General features: G+C 39.0%; 1 protein-coding gene across 5 annotated transcripts in view; it reads left to right on the forward strand.

The window, feature by feature from the left end:
- The window catches only part of CCDC88A (coiled-coil domain containing 88A), a 190,799-nt gene that overhangs the window by 41,989 nt on the left and 123,304 nt on the right, over nt 1-25,506 (forward strand). For 4 of the 5 annotated variants that reach the window (XM_079940522.1, XM_079940523.1, XM_079940519.1 and 1 more), the window contains exons 1-2: nt 22,152-22,954; nt 23,054-23,154. In XM_079940522.1, the coding sequence (XP_079796648.1) occupies nt 22,892-22,954; nt 23,054-23,154 (164 nt within the window). In that variant the 5' untranslated portion in view covers nt 22,152-22,891. Of the gene's footprint in view, nt 1-22,151; nt 22,955-23,053; nt 23,155-25,506 lie in introns of those variants that run through there. The other variant, XM_079940521.1, reaches the window with a different exon arrangement.

Consider the following 25,506-nt stretch of genomic DNA (forward strand, 5'->3'; position numbering starts at 1 on the left):
TATAGTGTGAAGAGGAGTGCCATTGTAGCAAAAACCATATTACTATTTATATATGGAAGACAGTGCCCTCATGTAGATGAATAAGACCAAAATAAAGGTAAAAGGTTGAATGATAAAGTCTAAGCTCTGCTACTTAGGACCTAGTTGGTTGCTGAGAACTGCACTGAGGCTACTGAAAATACATATTGTTGCATGTACATGACTGATACAGTACTTTGATACTCAGTGTGGTATGTGGACCTGCAGCATTAGCATCACCTGGGAGCTTCTTTAAAATGTAAATTATTTGGCCCTACCCTAGACCTACTGATTCAGAAGAGGTTCTGGGAGCTGGGCCAGCAATCTGTGTTTTACAAGCCCTCCACATGCTTCTGGTACACCCTAAGGTTTGAGAAGCACCATCCTAATTAGTTACGAGTGCTCTCTTGGTGGCTTGTGCAACTGCCCAGCAATAGGACTTGACAATGTAGATGGATGTGATTCACAGTTCTCTCTTGTCTGGTGTCACTACTTGCAGCAGTTAAACCAATTTAGTAGACCTCCAGTGTTGCAATGACTTCTTTCACCTAAACCTAAAGCCAGCCCATTAGATAGATTGAAAGTCTCATTTTCCTCACCAATTTTTTTAGGTCATCAACAGGAACTTATCAGGTTACTTTTATTTCTAGAGTTCTATACTCTGTTGTCTTTAATCAATGCCATATAATATACAAATACTGTCTCTAACAGTTAATACAACTAAGGCATTTCTTCTCTATAACACATATTCTTTAAACATTTATTTTTCCTTTTAACTATTTTTTCACAAGACTGGAAGGCTTGAATTTTCTTATGTCACTTAGTACTAAGATAAATTTCTTTCATGCATGTGTACTAGCCAAAGCTGCATAATTCAATCCTTACTATTCATATATTAATTACAAATTAAATTGTAAAAAGGTACTTTTGGAACCAGTGATCAGTCAGCATCAACAAACATTTAAGTGTATTTTACAACCAATACTCTGTTCCAAGTACAGCAGTATATATATATATATATCATATATACATATGATATATAGTTGGCCTAAGACACCATCATCATTTAACATCCGGTTAAGAAAAAAAATAAACTCGAAAATTTTAATGACAATATCATGTAATAATATAAGAGATATCCCTAGGCATTATATGATTAACAGTAAAATAGATGGAAAATTCAGTGGAAAGGAAGAGATCACTGGGTTGAATAGATCTGAGAAAGCTTCACTCAAGTTTCCTTCACTGAGCCCCTGTTTAGGAAGAACCTGCTCCAGAAAGGGCCTTGTGCAGGTGCTAGAGAGAATGTGGAATTTGAGCTAGGCTCCTGGGAAAAGAAATTCAAATGACAGGAACAGCACACCAAAGGTATGGTGTGAGCAGTTAATATAGTAGGTCTGGTGGCCCTCTCCTTGCATATCTCCAAGGAAGCCTGGACCATGACTGACCATTGCCAACCCCTGGGCATGTGGTTCTTGGAAGATTATGTTAATTTTGATTATTCTGTGTATTCACCTGGAACAATGGGCCATGCTTTATCAGCTTGTCAGAATTGCTTTGCACAAACATTATGACTGCTGAGGGAATTCCCTGGCAGTCCAGTGGTTAGGACTCCTTGCTTCCACTGCCAGGGGCCTGGGTTTGATCCCTGGTCAGGAAAGTAAGATCCCACAAGGAATTGTTAGGGTCCTGAGTTTCAGTTGCCATGAATGGTCATGTACTAGAATGTGCCTATGCAACCAGACCTCCATTAATGCCTTGGACCCTGAGACTTGAATCAACTCCCCTGAGTAGAGACATTCTGCACATGTACTCTGCTAGAGAAAAAGCACATTTTATATGGCCCTTGATGGGGAAGGACTTGAAAGCCTGCATCTGATCTCTCTGGATTCTGTCCAATGCATATCTTTTTACTGGCTCCTTTTGCTCTGCACCCTTTGCTGTAATAAACCTTAGCCATGAATATAACCTGATTTGAGTCTTATAAATCATCTAGCAAATCACCAAACATGGAACAGTCATGGTACCCCTGAAAAACAAGGCATGCGACAAGATTCAAAATGCACAGAAATTTCTTTGGATAGAGACAATAAATATTTAGGTTTGGTGGGAAAATTCAACTATTGATTGCTGAATATAAGCAAAAGGTATGTGGGTTTTCACTGTACTATTCTTTAAAGTTTCCTATAGGTTTGAAATATTTCAAAATATAAAATTGTAAAAAAAAAAAAAAGAATAGTACTGGGCAAATACTAGTACTAAGAAATTTAAGCAATTAAAAAGTCAATTATTGGGGGCTTCCCTGGTGGTGCAGTGGTTGACAGTCCGCCTGCCGATGCAGGGGACACGGGTTCATGCCCCAGTCCGGGAAGATCCCACATGCCGCAGAGCGGCTTGGGCCCGTGAGCCATGGCCGCTGAGCCTGCAAGTCCGGAGCCTGTGCTCCGCAATGGGAGAGGCCACAACAGTGAGAGGCCCGCGTACCGCAGGAAAAAAAAAAAAAGTCAATTATTGGGCTTCCCTGGTGGCACAGTGGTTAAGAACCTGCGTGCCAATGCAGGGGACATGGGTTCGTGCCCTGGTCGGGGAAGATCCCACATGCTGTGGAGCCACTAAGCCCGTGCACCACAGCTACTGAGCTTGCCCTCTAGAGCCCGCGAGCCACAACTACTGAAGCCCACGCACCTAGAGCCCATGCTCTGCAACAAGAGAAGCCACCGTGATAAGAAGCCCGCGCACTGCAACGAAGAGTAGCCCCTGCTCGCCGCAACTGGAGAAAGCCCGCAAGCAGCAACGAAGACCCAACACAGCTAAAAATAAATAAATGAAAAAGAAAAGAAAAAATCAATTATTGTATATGTGTATATAGAATCATAGCATTGTATATTGTCTTGAAGAATAGAAGTTTTACACGTCACTATTTAGTCAAGTCTATTCATCTTTGCTTGCTTGTTTGCATGTGTATTTTCTATTACTTTTTGCCCAATCTCCTGTCTTAGACAGATGGGGGCCTGAGAGGCATGGGAGAGCCCTGAGTTCCTGGGCTGGAAGTGGGCATGAGGCTGTGGTAAGTGGAGCCAAGAGGATAATTACCAGGTCAGTTTCCTATGGAGTTACTGGGTTAGTAGTGCCAAGACCAATAGTCTAGGGTCAGGATGCCAAATTCAGACAGGACAATGAGAAGAGGAAGCTCTCATTCAAAGCTGATCCATCTGACAGAGAAGGCAGTGCAAAGAGAGTTCAAACAGGGAGGAAGGCAGACAAGCCAAGAATGATCCCTGAGAAAATAATACAGCTACAAATTCTTTTTTAACCTGGTTCCTGTCACAGCCAAAAGAGGGTATATATCCTGAAGTGACCAATGCAGCTGGGGATTGGACACTTGTAAGGTCACAGAGTTCCCTCTCATCCTGAGATTGAATAAATATTCATTTCCATTTTCTTCTATTTTTTATTACTTGAGATTTTACATGTAATTTTAAAATCTCTCTGCTTAGACTATTGCATCCATATATATGGGTGAGATTGGTTTATATTGTGCTAGCTTCCTCAGGTTTTATAAATAAGATATACACAATGCTCAAGAACATGAATTCTGGAGTCAGACTCCTTGGGTCTAAATCTTCACTCTAACACCTAATAAATAATTAGCAATATTACTTAATTTCTTCATATTGCACTCTCTTCTTCTATAAAATTTCAGGAAAAATATTACCTACCATAGGATTGTCATGAAGATGAAATTAGGTATGTATGTAAAGAAAATAGCACTGTTCTGATGGAGAGAGGTACTCAATACATTTCTAACATTTTATTAGCATTGGCAGCATCAAACAAGGAATTACAAATAAGAAAAGGAGGAATGCTAGAATGACCTCGATGATGTTGGATTGGAATAAAAATATCAGGAGAAAGACGGCAGAAAAGGAGTTTTCTACCATCATTTTACCACAGAACATCAACTTTGGCAATCACCCATAGATGAGACTACCTTTGTGGGAGTCCGGGAGTCTAGGGGAGAAGTTCCAGCACATTGTTGGGGCAAAAAATCTGAGAACAGACACAATGAAGAGCATAATAAAAACAGTTTCCCTTTACTTGCCTAAGTTCTGGGGATCTAATGTACAGCATAGTGACTATAATTAATAATACTGTATTGTATACTTGAAATTTGTGAAGTAAGCATTCTCACGACACATACAAACAAGAGGTACTGTGTGTGTTAACGGACTTAATTGTGGTAATCATTTCACAATGTACACATATATCAATTCATGTTGTATGCTTTAAATATACACAATTTTTTCTGTCAGTTACACCTCAGTAAAACTGGGAAAAAAGTAGCAGTATGAACTAATGGTTTTGGATAAATATAGAAATAGAGGTGGGGACTTCCCTGGTGGTGCAGTGGTTAAGAATCTGCCTGCCAGTGCAGGGGACACCGGTTCGAGCCCTGGTCCAGGAAGATCCCACATGCCACGGAGCAACTAAGCCCGTGTGCCACAACTACTGAGCCTGCTCTCTAGAGACCGCGAACCACAACTACTGAAGCCCACGCACTTAGAGCTCGTGCTCTTCAACAGGAGAAGTCACTGCAATGAGAAGCCCTCACACCACAATGAAGAGTGGCCCCTGCTCACCGCAACTAGAGAAAGCCCGCGCGCAGCAATGAAGATCCAACACAGCCATAAATAAATAAATAAATATTTTAAAAATTAAAATAAAAGTGAATCACCATCAGTGGAAAAGTTTTTTAAAAATAGAAGTGTGTGCATGTGTATATATACATATAGATAGATGGATATAGATATTAACGTATGTATATATACATATATTCCCCAGCTCTGTTTGATGAGAGGGCCTAGAAGCAATGACACCTTTGTAGCAACAATCTCACCAAGTGCCCAGATTTTGTTCTATAAATATAATTTTCCAAAAAATAGAAAGAAACCAAAGCTCCTTAGAGAAGTGGCTGACTCCAGGGCTGGAACAGGGAGAGAACAAGAGGAATCTGAACATTTTGCAATGCCAAATGATCAAAAAATGCTGGGGGCATGTTGGAAGAACATAGGAACCTATATGAAGGGCGTCCAAATAGCCAAATTTGGGACAATTTAAGCAACAAAATAATGATAAATGATAGTAATATAATCCATGAATAAAACCAATGTCCGTAAGACCGTATGATAAAAAATCAACTAAATAAATAATTGGTGGGGTAGGGAAAGCTCTTCGTTACAGTAGAATTCCAAGTAATAAATGTTGAAGAAGTGACGGAAACAGAAAATCACCATTTGCCAAACAGTATATAAGAATTGTTTCAGGCAAGAATCATTAATAAATGCTAAAATTGGTGGGCCAAACTATGGAGAAACGGGAATTTTTACATAATGTCAAAGTAACTCCCCAAAAGATACTTATTAATGGCAAGGAGAAAAAGTGTCAATGTCACAAAAGACAAAGGAAGATTGAGAAACTGGCGCAGATTAAAGAGACTAAGGAGACAACTAAATGCATTGTGTGATCTGGATCGTTGCATCCTGGTCCAGGAAAAGTATGACATTAGTGCATCAGTTGGTAAAATTTGAATATGGCCTGTAGATTAGTTAGTGGTATTTATTGTTATTTTCTCAGTTTTGATCATTTTAATATGGTTATGTAACATTTAACATTTGGGGAAGTTGAGTTAAGGGCATACAGGAGTTCTTTGTACTATTTTTGCAACTTTTGCAGATCTGAAATTATATCAAAATGGAACTTTAGAAATAAAGTATTTTTCCTGGTCACTTAAGTCTTTCTAGACTCTTCTAAGATACGTGTTAGCAGTAAACATATATTTGTATATAGATAGTTTTGTTCTGTTTTACAGAAATGGGATTGCATTACACAAGGCTCTTTTTTGTTTCCACTTAGCAATTGTATTAAGTTCTTTTGGTGTGTTGGCTCAACTCACAATGACCTAGCTTAACTTCCTTCTCCATAAGATGAGCCCCAGACAACCATATCTCTATTATACTACTTCATTCTTGGTCACGGATGGTGAGACCATGGGTAGAGATCTGACTTAAACTGAGATCATCAGATTCTTTCTACCAGGAATTTGAAACTGGGACCATAATATTTTTATTCAGACTGAGCTACTGTTTTGAGTGAAGGAAATTTTAAAACTTCAAAGCTGTAGTACAGCAGTAACCTGATGTGTGAACTGAGTAGCAGAGAGAGTTGCTAAGCAGAGCAATGAGAATTAAACAGAGAAGCAGAGCAGGATCCTAGAAGGTATTTCCCGGGTTCTTGGTTGCTAACCATTTTATTATCCCGTGCTCTTTCTGAGGTACTACTGCCCTCAGATTCCACAAAGCCTTACCGATAGCATAAACAGTGGATTAACACATATGTTATATGTTACTTGTATATCTACATATATTTTATGCATTCACGACATACCTTTTTCTTAATTTTTTCAATATTTCTAGGCTATGCAGTTCATCTGAGAGGTTTTTCAAATTGTCGCAAATCTCAAAAAAATTTCCATTGTATTTATTGAAAAACATCCCCATACAAGTGGACCTGTGCAGTTCAAATCTGTGTTGTTCAAGGAAGAACTGTATAGTCCAAATACTGTTGTTCAAAGTTACCTGGGTTAGTTTTTGTCTTTCCTAACTCCTTCAGTGTGATTATGTTGTTCATTTGTATTGATAATATAGTACTTAGGTTCATTTGTTACTATTTGTATTCCATTTGGGGTGCCTCTTGCAAACTGGTTGAATTAAATTACTTATTTTTTGAGTCTGTGAAACACTGACATTGTTCTAAAAGTCAGAACTATACAAAAAAGTTTACTACCAAAAGTATCAGTACCCTTTCAATCCTTCTACCCTGATCCCACTTCTCCATTTTTTCCACTTTGCTGCCATTCACCCCTTGTAGGTGACGATATCATTAGTTTCTGGTTTATTCTTCCTCCCTGACCCTCCCCTCCCCTGCCCTCCCTTCCCTTCCCCTCTATCCTCCCCTTCTCTTCCTTTTCTTTTCTTTCCCTTCTCCTCTTCCTCCTCCTCCTTCCCTCACCCCTCCTTTGCCCTCCTCCTCCTCTCCCCCTCCTCCCCCTTCCCCTCCCCCTCCTCTCCTCTTCCTCCTCCTCCTCTTTTTTCTTCTACAAATAAGCAGATACAGATCTATTTTATTTTCCCTTTTTTCTTACATAAAGATAAATACTCTTTTGCACTTTGCTTTTTACACTTAAAAATGTATCCTGAAATCAGTCCATACTCGTTCATAGAGATCTTCCTCAAGCTTTTATACAACTGTATAATATGCCTTTGTGTTGCTGTCCAATAATTTATTCAGTTATTCTAGCAGGAGTTATTTTGATTATAAAAAAGTATTAAAAAAAACTTTTAATAGAAATACACACAGCTCAGTGATTTTTCACAAACTGAACACACAAGAGTAACCAGTATACAGGTCAAGAAACAAAACTTTGTTAGTACCCCAAAACCGCCCCGTGCTTACTTCCTGCTACTGTCCATCCCTACCCCACCCCCAAGGTAACTAACCACTACCCTAGTTCTAAGAGTAAAGATTAGTTTCACCTATGGAATAAATCAATGGAATTATACAATATGCACTCAGTTGTGTCTACCTCTCTTCACTCAACATTATATTGTGAGAATCAGCTATATTGTTCTGTGTATACCATGCTTATATGGTATTCTATTTATTTATTTATACATTTTACTCTTGATGGGCATTTGGGTAGTTCCCAGTTTGGGACTATTACAAATAGTGCTGCATGAACAGCCCAGCACATGTCTTTGTTATACACAGACATACATTTCTGTTGGATATTTACTTAGGAGTGGAATTACTGTTTTATAGGATGTACACATTAGGGTTAAGTATATGCTACCAAACAGTTTTCCAAAATACCAGTTTTTACTCCCACCAGCAATATGAGAACTCTGTTTGTTCCACATCCTCACCAACACTTGGTAGTTTCATTTTAGCCTTTCAGGTGGCTGTGTAGTGGTATACCACTGGGATTTCATTTTACATGTCCCTGATGACTAATGAAGTAAGTTACCTTTCCATATGTTTATTGATAATTTGTATATGCTCTTTTATGGAATAGCTGTTCAAGTCTTTTGCCCCTTTTCCTATTAGATAGCCTACATTTCCTTATTTTTTGAAGGAGTTTTTTTTTTTTTTTTAATATTCTGGATACAAGTTGTTTCTTGATATCTTAGGTTGGGTTTCCCAGAAGGAAGCCCTGAGATGAGGATTCTAGTGCAAGAGATTTATTGAGAAAGTGCTCCCTGGAAAAAACAATATGGGAGTGTGAGAATCAGGATAAGGAAGAGGAAGAAGCCAAGCAAAGGTGTGGCTTCAGGCAAAGTCCTGCTGAGGGTAGCTTCAGCCTGATGCCTCAGGGGAACTCTGGGATATTCTTTATATCTTAGGCTTTGTCCCAGATTGAGAAAAGGAAGCTGGATTTTCATATTCCTGGTACGTAATTCTGATAGATACTACAACATGGATAAACTTCAAAGACATTATGCTCAGTGAAGCAAGTGAGAACAAAAGGACAAATGTATGATTCCATTTATATGAAGTACCTGGATTAGTCAACTTCACAGAGACAGAAAGTAGAATAGTGGTTACCCATGGCCGGGGGGATGAGGGAATGGAGAGTTATTATATAATGAGTACAGAGTTTCAGTTTGGGATGATGAAAAAGTTCTGGAGATAGATGATGGTAATGATTGTATGACAACGTGAATATGCTTAATGCCACTGAACTGAACACTTAAAAATGGTTAAAGTGGTAAATTTTATGTTATTTATATTTTACCACAATAAAGAAATAAAAGACTCATATACACCATTATCAAGTGGGATTTACCCCTGGGCTGCAAGGATGTTTTAGTTTATGCAAATAATGGGTATGATTCACCACATTAATAGAATAAAATATTTTTTAAATCATATGATCATCTCAATAAATGCAGAAAATGCATTTCACAAAATTCAACATCCATTAGTGATAAAACTCTCAACAAATGAGGTATAGAAGGAACACCCTCAGTATAATAAAGGCCATGTATGACAGACCATAGCTAACATCATACTCAATGGTGAAATGTTGAAAGATCTTTCAGGAAGACAGGGGTGCCCACTCTCATCACTTTTATTCAGCATAGTACTGGAAGTCCTAGCCAGAGCAATTAGGCAAGAAAAACAAATAAAAAGCATCCAAACCAGAAAGGAAGAAATGAAATTGTCTCCATTTGAAAACCCTAAAGACTCCACCAAAAACCCTTCAGAACTAACAAGCAAATTCAGTAAAGCTGTAGGATACAAAATAAACATAAAATTTAGTTGTTTTATGCACTAAAAAAGACTATCTGAAACAGAAATTAAGAAAACAATCCCATTTATGATAACATCAAAACAATAAAATATTTAGGAATAAATTTAACCAAGAAGGTGAAAGATCTGTGTACTGAAAACTATAAGACATCAATGAAATAATTAAATAATTAAATAATTAAATAATTAAATAATTAATTTTTGGCTGCACTGGGTCTTCATTGCTGCGCGCGGGCTTTCTCTAGTTGCGGTAAGCGGGGGCTACTCTTCAATGTGGTGCACGGGCTTCTCACTGCAGTGGCTTCTCGTTGCAGAGCACAGGCTCTAGGCACACAGGCTTCAGTAGTTGTGGCACGCAGGCTTCAGTAGTTGTGGCTCGCAGGCTCTAGAGCGCAGGCTCAGTAGTTGTGGCACACAGGGTTAGTTGCTCTGCAGCATGTGGGATCTTCCCGAACCAGATGAATAAGGTTCGAACCAGGCTCGAACCCCTGTCCCCTGCATCGGCAGGTGGACTCTCAACCACTGCGCCACCAGGGAAGCCCAGTAATTCACAATTTTTAAAGATTATGCTCCATTTATAGTTATTATAAAATATTGGCTATATTCCCTGTACTGTACAATATATCCTTGTAGCTTATTTATTTTATACATAGTTTGTTCCTCTTAATCTCCACTCCTATCTTGCTCCTTCATACTTCCTTCTCCCCATGGTAACCACTAGTTTGTTCATTATATCTGTGAGTCTGTTTCTTTTTTGTTATATTCACTAGTTTGTTTTATTTTTTAGATTCCACATATAAGTGGTAACATACAGTATTTGTCTTCCTTGGTCTGACTTACTTCACTAAGTGTAATACTCTCCAGGTCCATCCATGTTGTTGCAAATGGAAACAATTCATTTTTTTATGGCTGAGTATATTCCATTGTGTGTGCACGCGTATGTGTGTATGTGTATCACATCCTCTTTATCCATTCAACAGTTGATGGACACTTAGGTTGCTTCCATATCTTGGCTATTGTAAATATTGCTGCAATGAACATTAAAGTGCGTGCATGTTTTCGAATTAGTGTTTTCATTTTCTTCAGATATATACCCAGGAGTGGCATGTGTTTTTATATCACCAAACAGAACTAACATTATTTCAGGGAAATCTAAATTCCGCCAGCAAGTGAATATGAAATAATGCCCCAGACAGTAATTTCTTTACCTTCCTGCCCATAGAGGGCAACATGAACAAGTTGCTGGATGGGTGGTAGTGTTTATAACCTCTTGTCTGTCAACAATGTTCAAGAAAGTCAGTGTTAAACTTGGAAAAAACAAAAGCAGTGTGTGTTGAATCTATAAAACTTTAGTGGGAGGAACTCCTGTCTGGTTCCTCTGCCTGCAGCCTCACCTCTTTCCAATCCCCCCACTACAGTGCTGCTAGAATTTTCTTTTTAAAAGAGAAATCTGATACCATTCTCTTGATTTTTTTTTTTTAAGCTTTAATTGAACCTATTGCCTATAGGATAAAGACCAGTTCTTTAGTATGATATTTCGGTTTCTTCACAGTACGACCTCAGCTTTCGTTTCCCACTGTTCTCCACCCCTGGGAAACCATGATCTTTCTCCATGGAAAGCTATTCATGACGCCCAAACATACCATGCTCTTCTGTACTTTGATGTGTTACTTCTGTTACTCTTCCACCTGAAATGCCCTGACTTTCCCTCTCCACTGAACATCTGCTTTTCATTTGAGGCCTGCCTAAAAGGTCACCTCTTTGTGAAGATTTTCTTGACTTTCTACTAAAACTTAACCTTGTTTCTTCCTCAAGTAGTACCCATCACACATTGCACTGTTTTAGAATAATCAGTTTGTCTATATTTCCTAGCTGACTGTAAGGTCCCTGAGGGTTCATGTGTCATAAGGAAACATCTTATTCATCTTTGTATCCTCAGTGCCTGGCTCGTAATAATTACTCAAAATGCACATTCACTGAGTGGACAAAAGAAAAGGAACTGAACAGGAAGTTCTCATAGTGGACAAAACCTGGTGGGCAAAACTTTAGACTGATATTACAGCTAAGGCATGTGAATGGTGCTTTTCACGAGTTCGGGAAGCACCTGATGTTACTAAAAGATTATTTTTGAAATATATAGGAATTTCTTGGTGAATTTTAATTTCTTCACCGCTTCTTAGTGGCCAGTTTTTTGTTTTGTTGTTTTGTTTTGTTTGTAGTATTTGTCAAGGTGGGGGTCTTTTAGTGCAGAAGTACAGGGATATTATGTTATTTACATTTTGGAGAAATCTTGGAAGCATCAGGTCACTTGATTTCTAGGCCAGGTGGAATTCCGCTTTCTTGCTTCTCATGAGACGAGGGTGATCTACAATCTGTGTGTACTCGGCATACTCAGTAACCGATTCCAGTCTCATTTATGCCTTTATGCTGATATCAGCATTCAAGAGTGCAATGAGGGAAGAGGAAGCATTCCTTTCATGATTCTACCTCAGACTTGAGCACCATAGTATGTTGGAAAACACATGATATATATACCAGTAAGTAGACACAGATGATGTTTTGTAGAGGTGGTCATTGCTATACCATCTGCCAGGTCCTGCAGTTGGTTAAAAAAAAGAAGAAAAGAAATTAGTTTGGCAGGATTTGCTCTTCACAAAATCATGCTGATTTTTGCCAATTCTATGTAATTTGATATGCTCTTGCAAAATGAGTAAGAGAAAAGTGCTTTCACATTGAGCTACAGGAAAAATATGGCCATTGTTCTTATGACCTTAGTTTAAAAAAATTCAAGTATGAGTAAGACAGGGACATGGTAAATAAAAGATAAAATAAAGGAGATGGAGACAGCTGGGTAACTAATTCAGAATGACCAAAACTCAAAAATTGTAGCTGTAATATAATTCATATATTATTGCCATGTCTCAAACTAAAAAGAAGGGGAATGAAATCGAAAGCCCTCCGGGATGAAAATATGCTCAATTCAGGACTTGAAAACTTGTCTTTTAAACTTATGCTAGTAAATTTCTGCAGAACATGTGTATGAATTTGTGAAAGGTAACAATTACATACAAACAAATTCTTCCTAATTTATAGTCAAATTCTCCACATGATTAATGAAATATAGGAGATCTAGTTGATATTACCTACTAACATTATTTCAGTCATTACCATGTCGATTTCACAATGATTTTGGAAGAGGCTAATTGAACTTTGTCAAATATAAGTAAAGGGCATAACTCTGATTTCTTATCCATTTTGCTTTTTTTATTAAACAAAATGATGGACATTTAGGTTGGTTCCATGTCCTGGCTATTGTAAATAGTACTGCAATGAACATTATGGTACATGTCTCTTTTTGAATCATGGTTTCCTGAGGGCAAATGCCCAGTAGTGGGATTGCTGGGTCATATGGTAGTTCTATTTTTAGTGTTTTGATGAATCTCCATACTGTTTTCCGTAGTGGCTGTATCAATTTACATTCCCACCAACAGTGCAGGAGTGTTCCCTTTTCACCACACACTTTCCAGCATTTATTGTTTCTAGATTTTTTAATAAGGGCCATCGACAGTTGAATGGATAAAGAAGATGTGGCACATATATACAATGGAATATTACTCAGCCATAAAAAGAAATGAGATTGAGTTATTTGTAGTGAGGTGGATGGACCTACAGTCTGTCATACAGACTGAAGTAAGTCAGAAAGGGGAAAACAAATACTGTATGGTAACACATATATATGGAATCTAAAAAAAATGGTATTGATAAACCTAGTTGCAAGGCAGGAATAAAGATGTAGACATAGAGAATGGATTTGAGGACACCAGGTGGGAGGGGGAAGCTGGGACAAAGTGAGAGTAGCATCGACATATATACACTACCGAGTGTACAATAGTTAGCTAGTGTGAAGCAACAGCATAGCGCCGGGAGATCAGCTCGGTCTTTGCGATGACCTAGAGGGGTGGGATAGGGAGGATGGGAGGGAGGCTCAAGAGGGAGGGGATATGGGGACATATGTATGCATATGGCGGATTCACTTTGATGAAATTAACAGAAACTAACACAGTATTGTGAAACAATTATACTCCAATGAAGACCTATTTTTAAAAAATGATGACTAAATGATTTCAAATGAGGATTCATTCTAAATGTTGAATGAATGGGTTTTAGTGAAGTTGGTTTATGTGTAGTACTTCCAGTTTTTACTGTGAGTGAGGGGCACAGATAAGAGAATCACCAGTGCCCCATACTCACATTAAACTAATTTTGTTGTTTTCTTTTAAAACAATGTCTCTTACTAAATTACATTTCCTTCTATGTAAAAATCAAGTTCTTTAAATGAAAGTTATGAAAATTTAATTATCTTAACGTATTTATTCACTCAACTAATATACAGCACATGCTATGTGCAAGGCACTGCAGGACACTGATACTATATACTTAGTTTAAAAAAATAGATTTGGTTTACACTTTGCATTAACAGATCTTATATATCAAATTACATGCCACAAATTTTATGGCATTTCATTCTTAACGTATTTATCTACTCCCTCTGTTTCATCATGGCATTTCACCAAAGATTCAAGCTTCTGTTAATTTGATAAGAATTGCCAACTTGTATGACTATCGGAGAACATATAGACATGGTTCTAGGTGTTATCCATGCTTTCCGCATGCAGCTCTGTGCCGGAGAGTCTCATCACCTGGGTTCTCTTGCTCTCTGCTTCTCATGGGGTTCAGCATTGGGGAGCACTGACCGGCAATGTAAGTGAGAAAGACAGAGAGGTTGGGATATTCTTTCCTAATTTTTTCTTCTGCAGCATGATGATGGCCGTAGCTCCATTCTCTATGGACACAGCTCCTGTCCAGTGGTTCCTATTCCAAGAGGATGGTCTTCCAGGGTTCCAGAAACACAGTTTCCTCCTCTTGCCCCTTCAGACCTAGAGGTAGAAGCCCTCCCCTCTGTTGCTCCTCCTTGGGTACTTTGCCACCCTCTGTTGGTTCACTTAACTCCCCACACCTCCCTCATTCATCCCTTCATTAAATTCTCCTTTCTTAAACACTTCAAGGGTGCCGCCTCTTTCCTGCTGGTACTCAAGAGAATAGTTTTATATCTGGGGAAAAGTTTCCAGTGGTAACACGATAAGAGATGCAAAGCCATTTGAACTATATCGGATGCACTAGAAAAATAGAATTCAGTTTCCAAGAAACTTGTAGACAAACTCTTCTGCACTTCCAGAATATATGTGAATATAGTTGGTTATTTATAAAGTTAATGAATTGACTGGAAAAAATTCAATCCTGTTTTTTGCTTTGCTTGCATCCAGTCTAAATGCAGTGACTGCTAGTTTAGAGGTGACAAACTGTGGCCTAACAAACCAAACCTTTATTTTTTGCAGGTAAAGTTTTACCATGCAGCAACACCTACCTCTTTACGCATAGTCTATGGCTGCCTTAGACTACCATGGCGGAGGTGAACACTTGCAACAGAGACCTTATGGCTCACAAAGCCTAAAATATTTACTATCTGGCTTTTTACAGAAAGCTTCGCTGACCTTTGAACTAATTGATTGAAAGATGTATTTGTCATTTTATTTATTTTGGCCTCATTTGGATACTTCTCTGCATTTTGTATACCCCATATGCTCTCTCACACATACAGTAGCTCAATCAATGTTGATTAATGAAGGAAGGGAGAATGCACTGACAAATATAGAACTCATAACCTCAGTTTTACTTTAAATTCAGAGAATACATTTTCATTCTTTTGCAAGATCTATTAGCCAAGTTTTAAATATGGTTATGGAAATTTGGGGTTTGATGTTTTAAAAATTGGTAACCTGGTAGTTCTATACACTTAACATATGATGACTATTATTATTAAAAATTCGTTTGAATTCCATTTATTGAATAATTTAAATGGGGGCACATGTTCAAACTTTCATCATTGTTATATTTCCTAGTGGTGTTTTGAGAGTGGTACAGTTTTTTAAAATAATATGAAATACACGTGGCAATGTATTAACTTCTGAGTGGTAGAATTATAGGCTTGATTTTTTTTGTTTCTTCTTTTTGTGTTGTTGATTTTTCCAAATATGACAATAAGTATTATTTTTATAATGAGAAAATAAGGTAATTTTTAAAATATGGAATATGTTTAGCTTCATGTAACTGAATATTTCATATTGCTATTTTAGTTTGAGAAACAAAAGACAGATCTTTAGATTACAAAATTCACGGCATAAAATTAAGTCTGAGAACCCTTCTCAAGCTACTATTTTAAGAAAATATTCAACTGGCATATATTGATTGAAAACTAGGAAATAAAAACATTCACATTAAAAATTTTTTAAAGTTTTGCATGAATTTTAACTTTAAATAGCAGAATATCAAATAGATAATCTCATATTTGTATATGCATTTTTTATACATCTTCCTACTGCCATTCGACAAAAGGAAATAAAATGCCTTCATATTTCCTCATTTGTAATGTTCATCATTTGTAATTTGTATTTAATGATATGAAAGCAGATCTACATTTTTTTCTATTATTAGAAGTGTTTGTTTTAACCCTCTTTTATTTTCAGTAGCCTAAGAGCACCAGTGGTACCTTATGTGGAAACTTACTTGTTGGTTTACCCAAAAGGGACTGCTGTGTGACAAAGTCAGATGATGTCCTAAAAATGGTATTATTATACCCAAGAATAGCCAGTTTGTGTTTCTTTTATTAGAAGGTCTTAAGCTTTTGTGTCATGGTATATAATTTATCAGTTATATTTCTGTTGTATTCCTTCACTGTGAGGGTAGTGCCTGCCACATGGAATTTTTGTCTATTTTATTAATGCTCCATCATTTGTTCTGACATAGACTAAGTTCTGTTTTAAATAGGTATTGCTAATGAAGGTCTCTAGGATGTGAGTAGATCATAGAGGCTTACAATCAGAATAAAAGAGTGATTCTTTTCCACCTTTTAAAAGTCCATTTTATAATATTTGTCCTTTTCTATACATGTTTTTATTTCTCCTCTATTTATCAAGCTTCCATTTGTTTAGTATCTTTCCATCAGCAGCATAAGAACCATACAAATACAAGGAACTGAACACATGATACAACAGTCATACCCTGGAAATACCTGATAAGTGACCATTAACTTACAAGATATTTTTATGTCATACCACAGCCAAAACATTACATCAAGAGACACTTTTAGGCACATCACAAATTCATGAACTTTACTCGTAGGGGAGCCCATCAGGTCCTCACTCAAAAATCATTAATTCAGGGCTTCCCTGGTGGCGCACTGGTTGAGAGTCCGTCTGCCGATGCAGGGGACACGAGTTCGTGCCCCGGTCCGGGAAGATCCCACATGCCATGGAGCGGCTGGGCCCGTGAGCCATGGCCGCTGAGCCTGCGCGTCCGGAGCCTGTGCTCCACAACAGGAGAGGCCACAACAGTGAGAGGCCCGTGTACCACAAAAAAAAAAAAAAAAAAAATCATTAATTCTTTCAGACTGTTTTAACAATCTGTGAATTTCCTGCACATAGAAAATCAGAAACAGCAGATTTGAATGGGAACTCTATTTATTTATTTATGTATTAATTTTTGGCTGCGTTGGGTCTTCGTTACTGCACATGGGCTTTCTCTAGTTGCGGTGAGCAGGGGCTACTCATCGTTGTGGTGCTCATTGCGGTGGCTTCTCTTGTTGTGGAGCACGGACTCTAGGTGCGTGGGTTTCAGTAGTTGTGACACACGGGCTCAGTAGTTGTGGCTCGCGGGCTCTAGAGCGCAGGCTTCAGTAGTTGTGGCGCACGGGCTTAGTTGCCCCGCAGCATGTGGGATCTTCCCGGACCAGGGCTCGAACCTGTGTCTCCTGCATTGGCAGGCGGATTCTTAACCACTGCGCCACCAGGGAATACCTGAATGGGGACTCTTTTTTTTTTTTTTTTTGCGGTACTGTTGTGGCCTCTCCCGTTGCAGAGCAACAGGCTCCAGCCGTGCAGGCTCAGCGGCCATGGCTCATGGGCCCAGCCGCTCCACGGCATGTGGGATCTTCCCGGACCGGGGCACGAACCCGTGTCCCCTGCATCGGTAGGCAGACTCTCAACCACTGCGCCACCAGGGAAGCCCGGGGACTCTTGATAGAGGTATTTTCAGCAACAAAAACCAAGAACCAGGAGAGAAGATAAGAAAACTATTCAAAATAAAGTAAAAACTCAAAACATAGTGGACCTGTGAGTATAGGTCAAACACCCTTACACTTCTCAAGAGCCTCTGAATATATCATTATGTTAAAAGCATAAGACAATCTTTTATATCCGTTGTAATGACATATTTCTTTAATAAAACATCAATTTCTGTTCAATAAAGCTTAGACAATTATGACACCTTTCTGCAAGATTTCCATAAAAATAATAACAAATGAAAAACATTTTGGGTATTGAAGACATATCATCATATGCTGTCTGAGAAACAAAAGATTACATGATATTTATGTATTCCTCTGTGCTTTTCCCTGAGAAAAAAATCGTGTGGACTTGGGAAAAATCTGTCTTTAAAGCCATGTATTTTATGACCTCAGTGTCTTTCTGGTTCTTCAAATTCACTGGCAAGTGGTAATCTCCAGCTAATGCTTCCTCTAGGTCATTAGTTAACTAGAACAGTTCCCGGAAGAGACCCTTTTGAAAAGTCTACAAGAGGGACTTCCCCGGTGGCGCAGCAGTTAAGAGTCCACCTGCCAATGCAGGGGACACAGGTTCAATCCCTGGTTCGGGAAGATCCCACATGCCGCGGAGCAACTAAGCCTGCGCTCTAGAGCCCGTGAGCCACAACTACTGAGCCCACGTGCCACAACTACTGAAGCCGGCACGCCTAGAGCCCTGCTCCTCAACAAGAGAAGCCACCTCATTGAGAAGCACGCACACCTCAATGAGAAACAGGTGCACCGCAATGAAGAGTGGCCCCCGCTCACTGCAACTAGAGAAAGCCTGCATGCAGCAATGAAGACCCAACGCAGCCAAGAGTGAATAAGTAAAATAAATAAATTTGTAGAAAGAAAAAAGTCTGTGAGAGATTGGATTTCTTGATGGTGCAGCATTTCTTTGTAAATATTCATAAAGCAAAGATGCCATTCTTTTTTTGAAAAATAATTGACAATTCAGCCATTTTCGATGCCCAGTTCAATGATTTTTAGTACATTCACAGAATTGTGCATCCATCACCACAATCAAATTTAGAATATTTTCATTTTCTCAAAAAGAAACCCAAAAGAAATAAAATGGAAAAGAAAAAGAAACCCACACCCCTAAACCATGGATCTCATTTCCTCCCAACCTCCCCAGACCTAGACTAAAACTAATTTACTTTCTGTCTCTATAGGTTTGTTTCTTCTGGACATTTCATATAAATGGAATCATACAATATGTGGTCCTTTGTGATAGGCTTCTTTAACTTAGCATGTTTTTCAAGGTTCATCCATGTTGTAGCATGTGTCAGCACTTCATTTTTTTATTGCCAAATAATATTCCATTGTATAGATACACCACATTTAATTTATTAAATTATCAGTTGATGAACATTTAGGTTGTTTCTATTTTTGGTTATTATAAACAACAGTGCCATTCTGCGGCTGTATTTATGTTATTTTTATTATACTAGCTTATGGATGTGATTAGCTTTGCAAATATTTGTCACCAAGGAGCCTGGTTCAGGGTGAGTTTACCACTTCCTATAGTGTAAATCAAGATGGAGGTAAACATGGGTGCTTTTGGTATATGGGTAGTGTTATGTATGTGTAACCTGCAGGGGAAGCCTCAATTATAATACACAGAGAGAATTTTTCTCTAGTGATTCCTAAGTGGGATCATGGTCCATTTCAACCATTTAATTTCTGAATAGAAGAGAGTAGAGGTAATAATTTAGACCCTTACCAGTTGGGTATGATTTTTCCAAAGTCCCTTCCTGGGGAATTTAACATTCTAAGAAGGGATGAATTCAGGACAAATAATTACAAAGCACAAAACAAAAGTACCTTGAAGAAATCTTGAGAAATCTCTTCCTAAGTGAAAGGAGGATAGGAAGAAACTTTTAGATTTAATCTTACAGGATGTTGCAATTCAAAGACCATTAAATTGTGCATAATGTACAATCCTCTTTTGCCAGACAGAGAAGTTTCCTGATTGTACTCTTGAGATATTATGAAGCATTTCTAAGGCTGCTATTAAACTAGAGAATTGTGAATTGGTAGTTTTTCAAATAAGTTACTCCAGACCTCAGTCTGGTCTAAAGCTTCCTGTTTTTACAATTAACTCCTCATGTTTCTTTGTTGAGTATGTGTGTGTGTGTGTGTGTGTGTGTGTGTGTGTGTGTGCGCGCGCGCGCGCGTGCGCGTGCACATGTAAAACCTAAAGATAGACCAGGAAGCATCTGGGGCCATCTGGTTCTAAAGGGGAATCCAGATTTCTGTGAGGTCTAGCTACTAAATGTAAAGAGGATAAACAATGTATTTTATACAACTCCTGTGCTAACCCCTCAGCCATTACTGTCCAAAATGCCCTTAACTTATAGTTGGTGTTAAACTTTATGGGTTTTTCATTTATGAATGAAGCAGGTTGGTCTGTCTTAAGATAAATCACGTTATAGGCAATGAACACTTCCATGTTGTTTAGCGAAGCTTCTGAGGGATTACAAAGAAAAGTGGACATGTCAGGCATTGGGCTGTTCCTGAAAGCAATGCTTCCTTCTTGGTGCCTGTTCACTCTTTGTCCATGTTTCCAAATAAAGGATTGTGATTAAGAAAGAGTCATCAAGAGCAGAAGGAAAAAATTGCTAGCAACCAAGATGACCCCAGGCTTGTGTACTGGCCAGGGCAATACAAGATTCTACTCTGTATACCACCTAGCAAAGTGCCACATGAATGCATCCTAATTTTAATTAAGATGATTTCTGTGTTCTCCAAAGCAAGAGTCCTTCTGCTGCAACCAAAGTAAGAGAGGTTACATTTCAAGTTTTTTCCTCAAGATTCTTAATTTGAGGGGAATAATGATGAAAACAACACCGATAACATTTATAAAGCACTTACTATAGGTTGCCATTTAATTTAACTCTATTAATTTAACTCTGCTTTACACATGAAGAAAGTGAAGTGCAGAGAGGTTGACAGACTTGCCTAGGCTCACACAGCTGGTAAGTATCAGAGCCTGGATTTGAATCCCGCAGAAGATTCTAGAACCCAGGCTCTTAACAACCTAATTAAGAAATTGTGCTGTTCTTAATTCAGTGCTATGATAAAAACATTTTTTTGTTATTTTTGGCTGCTTTGGGTCTTTGTTGCTGCATGAGGACTATCTCTAAATGTGGCGAGCGGGGGTTACTCTTCACTGCAGTGCATGGGGTTCTCATTGCCGTGGCTTCTCTTGTTGCGGAGCATGGGCTCTAGGCGTGTGGGCTTCAGTAGTCGTGACAAGCAGGCTCAGAAGTTGTGGCTCACAGGCTCTAGAGCGCAGGCTCAGTAGTTATGGCACACGGGCTTAGTTGCTCTGCGGCATGTGGGATCTTCCCGGACCAGAGCTCGAACCTGTGTCCCCCGCACTGGCGGGTGGATTCTTAACCACTGTGCCACCAAGTAAGTCTGACAAAAACAGTTCTACTGCTAATTTAAAATATAAGTACTCAAAGTAGATGTAAATGTAAGCACACATTGTAAAACTATAATACTATATTTTCTCAAAAAAAATTTGTTTTGCATGTCATTCTGTCCCAGGGAAAAGGTTTTTATTTTCCTTCAAAATGAGGAGGAGTAACATTTGATTTTGCTGGGGAACTGTTAAAATTACTTTGATGGTTCTAGTCGTGCACAGCATTGAGATTTATAACAAATATGTAATCTGTTTATTTGTCACCCAACTTGGATGACTTCCAAATGTTTCCTCTTAGTAGCTCTTGATTTTGTTTGGATTTTTTTCAATCACCAAATAGTCAAACAACAATGTCTGAATCACGTTTGCTCCAGTTAGGGAACACCAACAAGTTGAAAGACGGCTTTGCTTATTTAAAATCCTACTACATTCACTTGCAACTTTGCAGAACATGCATGCTTTCATGGACTGGATTTTTTAAAGGAGAGGAAGACAAAAAGGAAAACAAACAAACAAGCGAGTTTGCGGCCCAAGTCCCTCCTTTGCTATTTACTGCAGTGAGTTTTCCTACTCCGTTTTGCTGGCGAAAGCACGCTCAACAGATCAAATCAAACTGTCCGAAAAAGGCTGTCTGCATCCCTCATGTTTAAAGGAGAGGGATTTCGTTCCCTTTCCTTCACACATCAAAGAAGGCACTCGGGGAGGAAGTAAACCATAATTAGGCATGAGCAAGGGAGCAACAGACCCCTTCCTCTCCTTTCCCTATCCCCGCCCCCCAGGCCCTGGCAATAGTCCGGGGCGCGAGCGAGTCGCGGGCCACCGAAGCAGCCGCAGGGAGCGCGCGTCCACGCCTCGCCCACCGCCAAGATCTGGGCGGCGGCGGGGCCGGCCCGGGGGCGCGCGCGCTGGGGAGCGCGCTCATGCAGCGGTTTTCTTCTCCCACAATCCAGAGGCTGCGGCGCGGGAGGGGCGGGGAGTCGGCGGAAGGATATGGGCGCGGAGGGAGCAGCGCGCCCCTTTGACGGCGGGCTGGAGGCGCTGGTTGGGCGGCGGGGAGCGGGGTGTGATGCGGCAATGCGGTTCTGAGGCCGTTACTCTGGCTCCTCCAGAGAGGGCGGAGAAGGAGGCTGTAACGCGGCGGTGATTTTGTGCCAGGGCTTCCCTGAGGCGCACTGAAAAGGCTGGCGGGGCTTGGGAAACTGGGGGGTTAGGGACACACATTCAAGCCCCCACCCCCTGGGAGGGGAAGGGGGCAGGCGGCGAGGCTTGGGGTCGACGGAGGGATGGTGTGCGGTCGGTGGGAAGGGGCGAGCCCTGCCTGTCGTTGGTGAGGGGCTGCGGGCAGGGGAGGCTCCGCGGGTCAAAGCGGCTCCATGCCCACTTTGGTGGGTGGAACGTGTGGAGCGGAACGCGGAGGTAAAGCCTGACGGCCGCTCGCAACCCTTAACGTGGTATCTAACGTGGGATTTCATTTAGCCCACGGGGGGATTAATTCATTGGGGGCAGCCTCGCTGGTCTGGCTCCTCCAGGAGCTGGGCAACCTTGACGGGCTTTTTGTCTTGCTGCTCCAACCCCTTCTCCCTTCCTCCTCCTCCTCCAGATGCCTTTTCTCTGCCCCTCCTCGCCCGGTACAGACATTTCCAGGGCAGGCTGCTGCTCGTGGCTGCTGTCGAAGCCACTTCTCGGGATTTCGGCTCGTTTCCCTCTGGGGTGTTTTTTGAGGAGGGAGAGTTTTTCTCCCCTCCACGATGGGATTTTCTTCCCGTGCCAAAATGGACTTTCATTGATTTCTACTTACTTCTTCAACGTTTAGTGACCAATTCCCTAGGGTTATTTTTGTGGTAGTTCCTTTTTTCAAGTACATTCTCTGTAAAATGGAGAACGAGATTTTTACTCCCCTTCTGGAGCAGTTCATGACCAGCCCCTTGGTCACTTGGGTAAGTGGGGTGTTATTTATTGTATATTTTGCTGCATTATTTGTGGCTGCAGAGATGGAGGTGGGCGTTCGTGTCGTGATGATCATCATTCTGTTCTAGGTTAAAACGTTTGGACCTCTGGCTGCAGGAAATGGGACCAACCTGGATGAATATGTGGCTTTGGTGGATGGGGTGTTCTTGAACCAAGTCATGCTCCAAATGTAAGTGTTCTTTTTTTTTTCTTTCTAGGCAACTTTTTTTTTTTTTTTAAACTTGCATACTGTGAACTTAGAGGCTTTATGTTTTAAGATCCTAATTTAGTTTTTTGGCGAGAAAAATTCAGGTGGTTTAAGAATTGGACCTTGAAAGGAGTGATAATCTTACATTTATCAGCCCATTTATCACAAGCCAGTAATTATACGTGTTAAAATTGTGAAACTTTAATTTTTCATTCTGCAAATCATGTATTGTCACTTATTTTCTTCAATGCTGAAATCCAAACCACATTGTATCCTCTGATAATTTTGTAAAATGAAGAGGGAAATTACAATAGTTTCCTAAGGGAGAAAAAGGCTTTACTGTGAAGTTATGTGCATTTGGTGCAGAAATGTTTCTTATTAACCTTTGTGTCTAAAAATAAATGGCTCAAAATTTGAAACTGGTGAAGTAATAACAGATTTCAGAGGAAAGAATTTCAAACAACAGTTCTGATTGGTGAGGACTGTTGCTGTAGGAAGTACTTTAAATGCATATAATAACTAAAGTCTGATTAGGTGATTTATTGTGTGAATTAGTAGATTAATATTTGGGGAATCATTTTAAGGTATTCTTAGAGCTAGTTTTGAAATGCAGGTGGTTGAAATCTTGGTGACAACTGGCTAATGATTTAGTAGGCAAATCTTTGTCTTTTATGTTCATGATATTGGGTTTAAATTAAGTAGGAAAGTGATTTTGAGGTGGCAATTGAATATCGAAATCATTGGTAGCTGGATCAGTGAAATCAAAGCTCCATTTTTATCATAGTTATTGTAGTATATGTGCATTCTCAGCACATCAGTGTAGTGAATATTACAGTTGTGCTTAAAATAATGTGTGTTTAGCCTTATTTGTCTTGAATACAAACTGATTACAAGAGTAGTTTGGAACTTTCAATTTTAAGACATTCTTATGTTTTATATGTTTGGGAATTTAGTACATTATTAATAAATAATTGTTACCAGAGAATAAATCTACTGTTAATAGACTAATAACCTAACATGTAAATGATCAGTTCAGTATTTTTTTTGGTATTAGTTTTCTTTTTAGATTTTTCTACTTAAAAGAAGGTATAAGTCAAATCCATAAATAACTGTTCCACTGGTAAACTTAACAGTCTGTGTACTCAAAGAGACTCGTAGTTTATATGCTCAAAGAGATTTTTGTGCTGTTTTTCATGTATGTGTTGATCCTACAGGGAAGTATTATACTACTACATGTTTTCCAGAAGTGTTTTGTGTAGGCACCCAAAGAAATATATGTTATCTGAATGTGTATGTATATTTTTTTTCTTAAAGAAGGAAAAGGGAATGTAGACATTAATTATTTCCAGGAATAATAAATATATTTTGGGCTGCTCTCCCATGGAACTATCTTTAATCTTTGAAATATCCCACTATTTCCCAAGCAAAATGGTAGAATAATTAAACTGACTTCTATTTTAGGGAACACAAATGACAGGAAGGGTAGCCATTACAGCAGATACTCAGATCTTGTTCCCCCTATGTCTCTTTTCTTGTTTGTTTTTGGACAGAAGATTGTGAGTTTGTATGCTGAACCCTAAAAAAACAGTGTGCTCACAAAAATAGGAAAATACATTACTTTAGTTTTCCCCTTTAATGGTTTTTATTTGAATGATTCTTTTTCCAAAAAACACTTAGATTTTTTGAATCCTAAATTGTTAGCCAAGGTGCTAAAAACAGACACTTCAGCTTGTTTCCACTTTGGGTACAGCTTTATACTTAAAATATATATGTGTCTATATTTTGAAAGTAATGGTGTCCCAAAATAGTGGTTGCCAGGTTGTTTTTTTGGGAGGAGTAGCTCCATTCCAAACCTCAAATCTGCTTCTGTTTTCAATTCCACCTCTCAGTTTCTTTAAAAGTTTTTTCAGTGTCCTAATTCTGTTCTGAATGACCTATATAAATTAAAAGAAAAGAAAATTTTAAAAAGGAAGACGTATGTTTTAGCTTTTTAAAAACTATCTTTCTAAAATAAGATCAACACAAATTACCTAATTATTTACCAAATAGGGCAACAAAATACATTGTTTTAAAAGCTACATTTTACTAATTTTGAAATCATTAAGATTTCTATTAAGCACTTTGCTCAAATTAATGTTTGATTTAATATACTCTATTAAATTGTCAGTTGAAATGGTACCCAGTAAGTTAACCTAAAAGTTAGCTTCAGTCTGAGTAATTTCTAGATTACATTTGGTTATAGAATTTGTGAGCGAGAACCGTTTGTAAATGCAGCATGTGTATTTTCCTTCATGTTTCTTGTGCTTGGAGTTCATTGAGCTTCTTGGATCTGTG

The sequence above is a fragment of the Stenella coeruleoalba genome, assembly GCF_951394435.1.
Source record: "Stenella coeruleoalba genome assembly, chromosome: 13".
Lineage (NCBI taxonomy): Eukaryota > Metazoa > Chordata > Mammalia > Artiodactyla > Delphinidae > Stenella > Stenella coeruleoalba.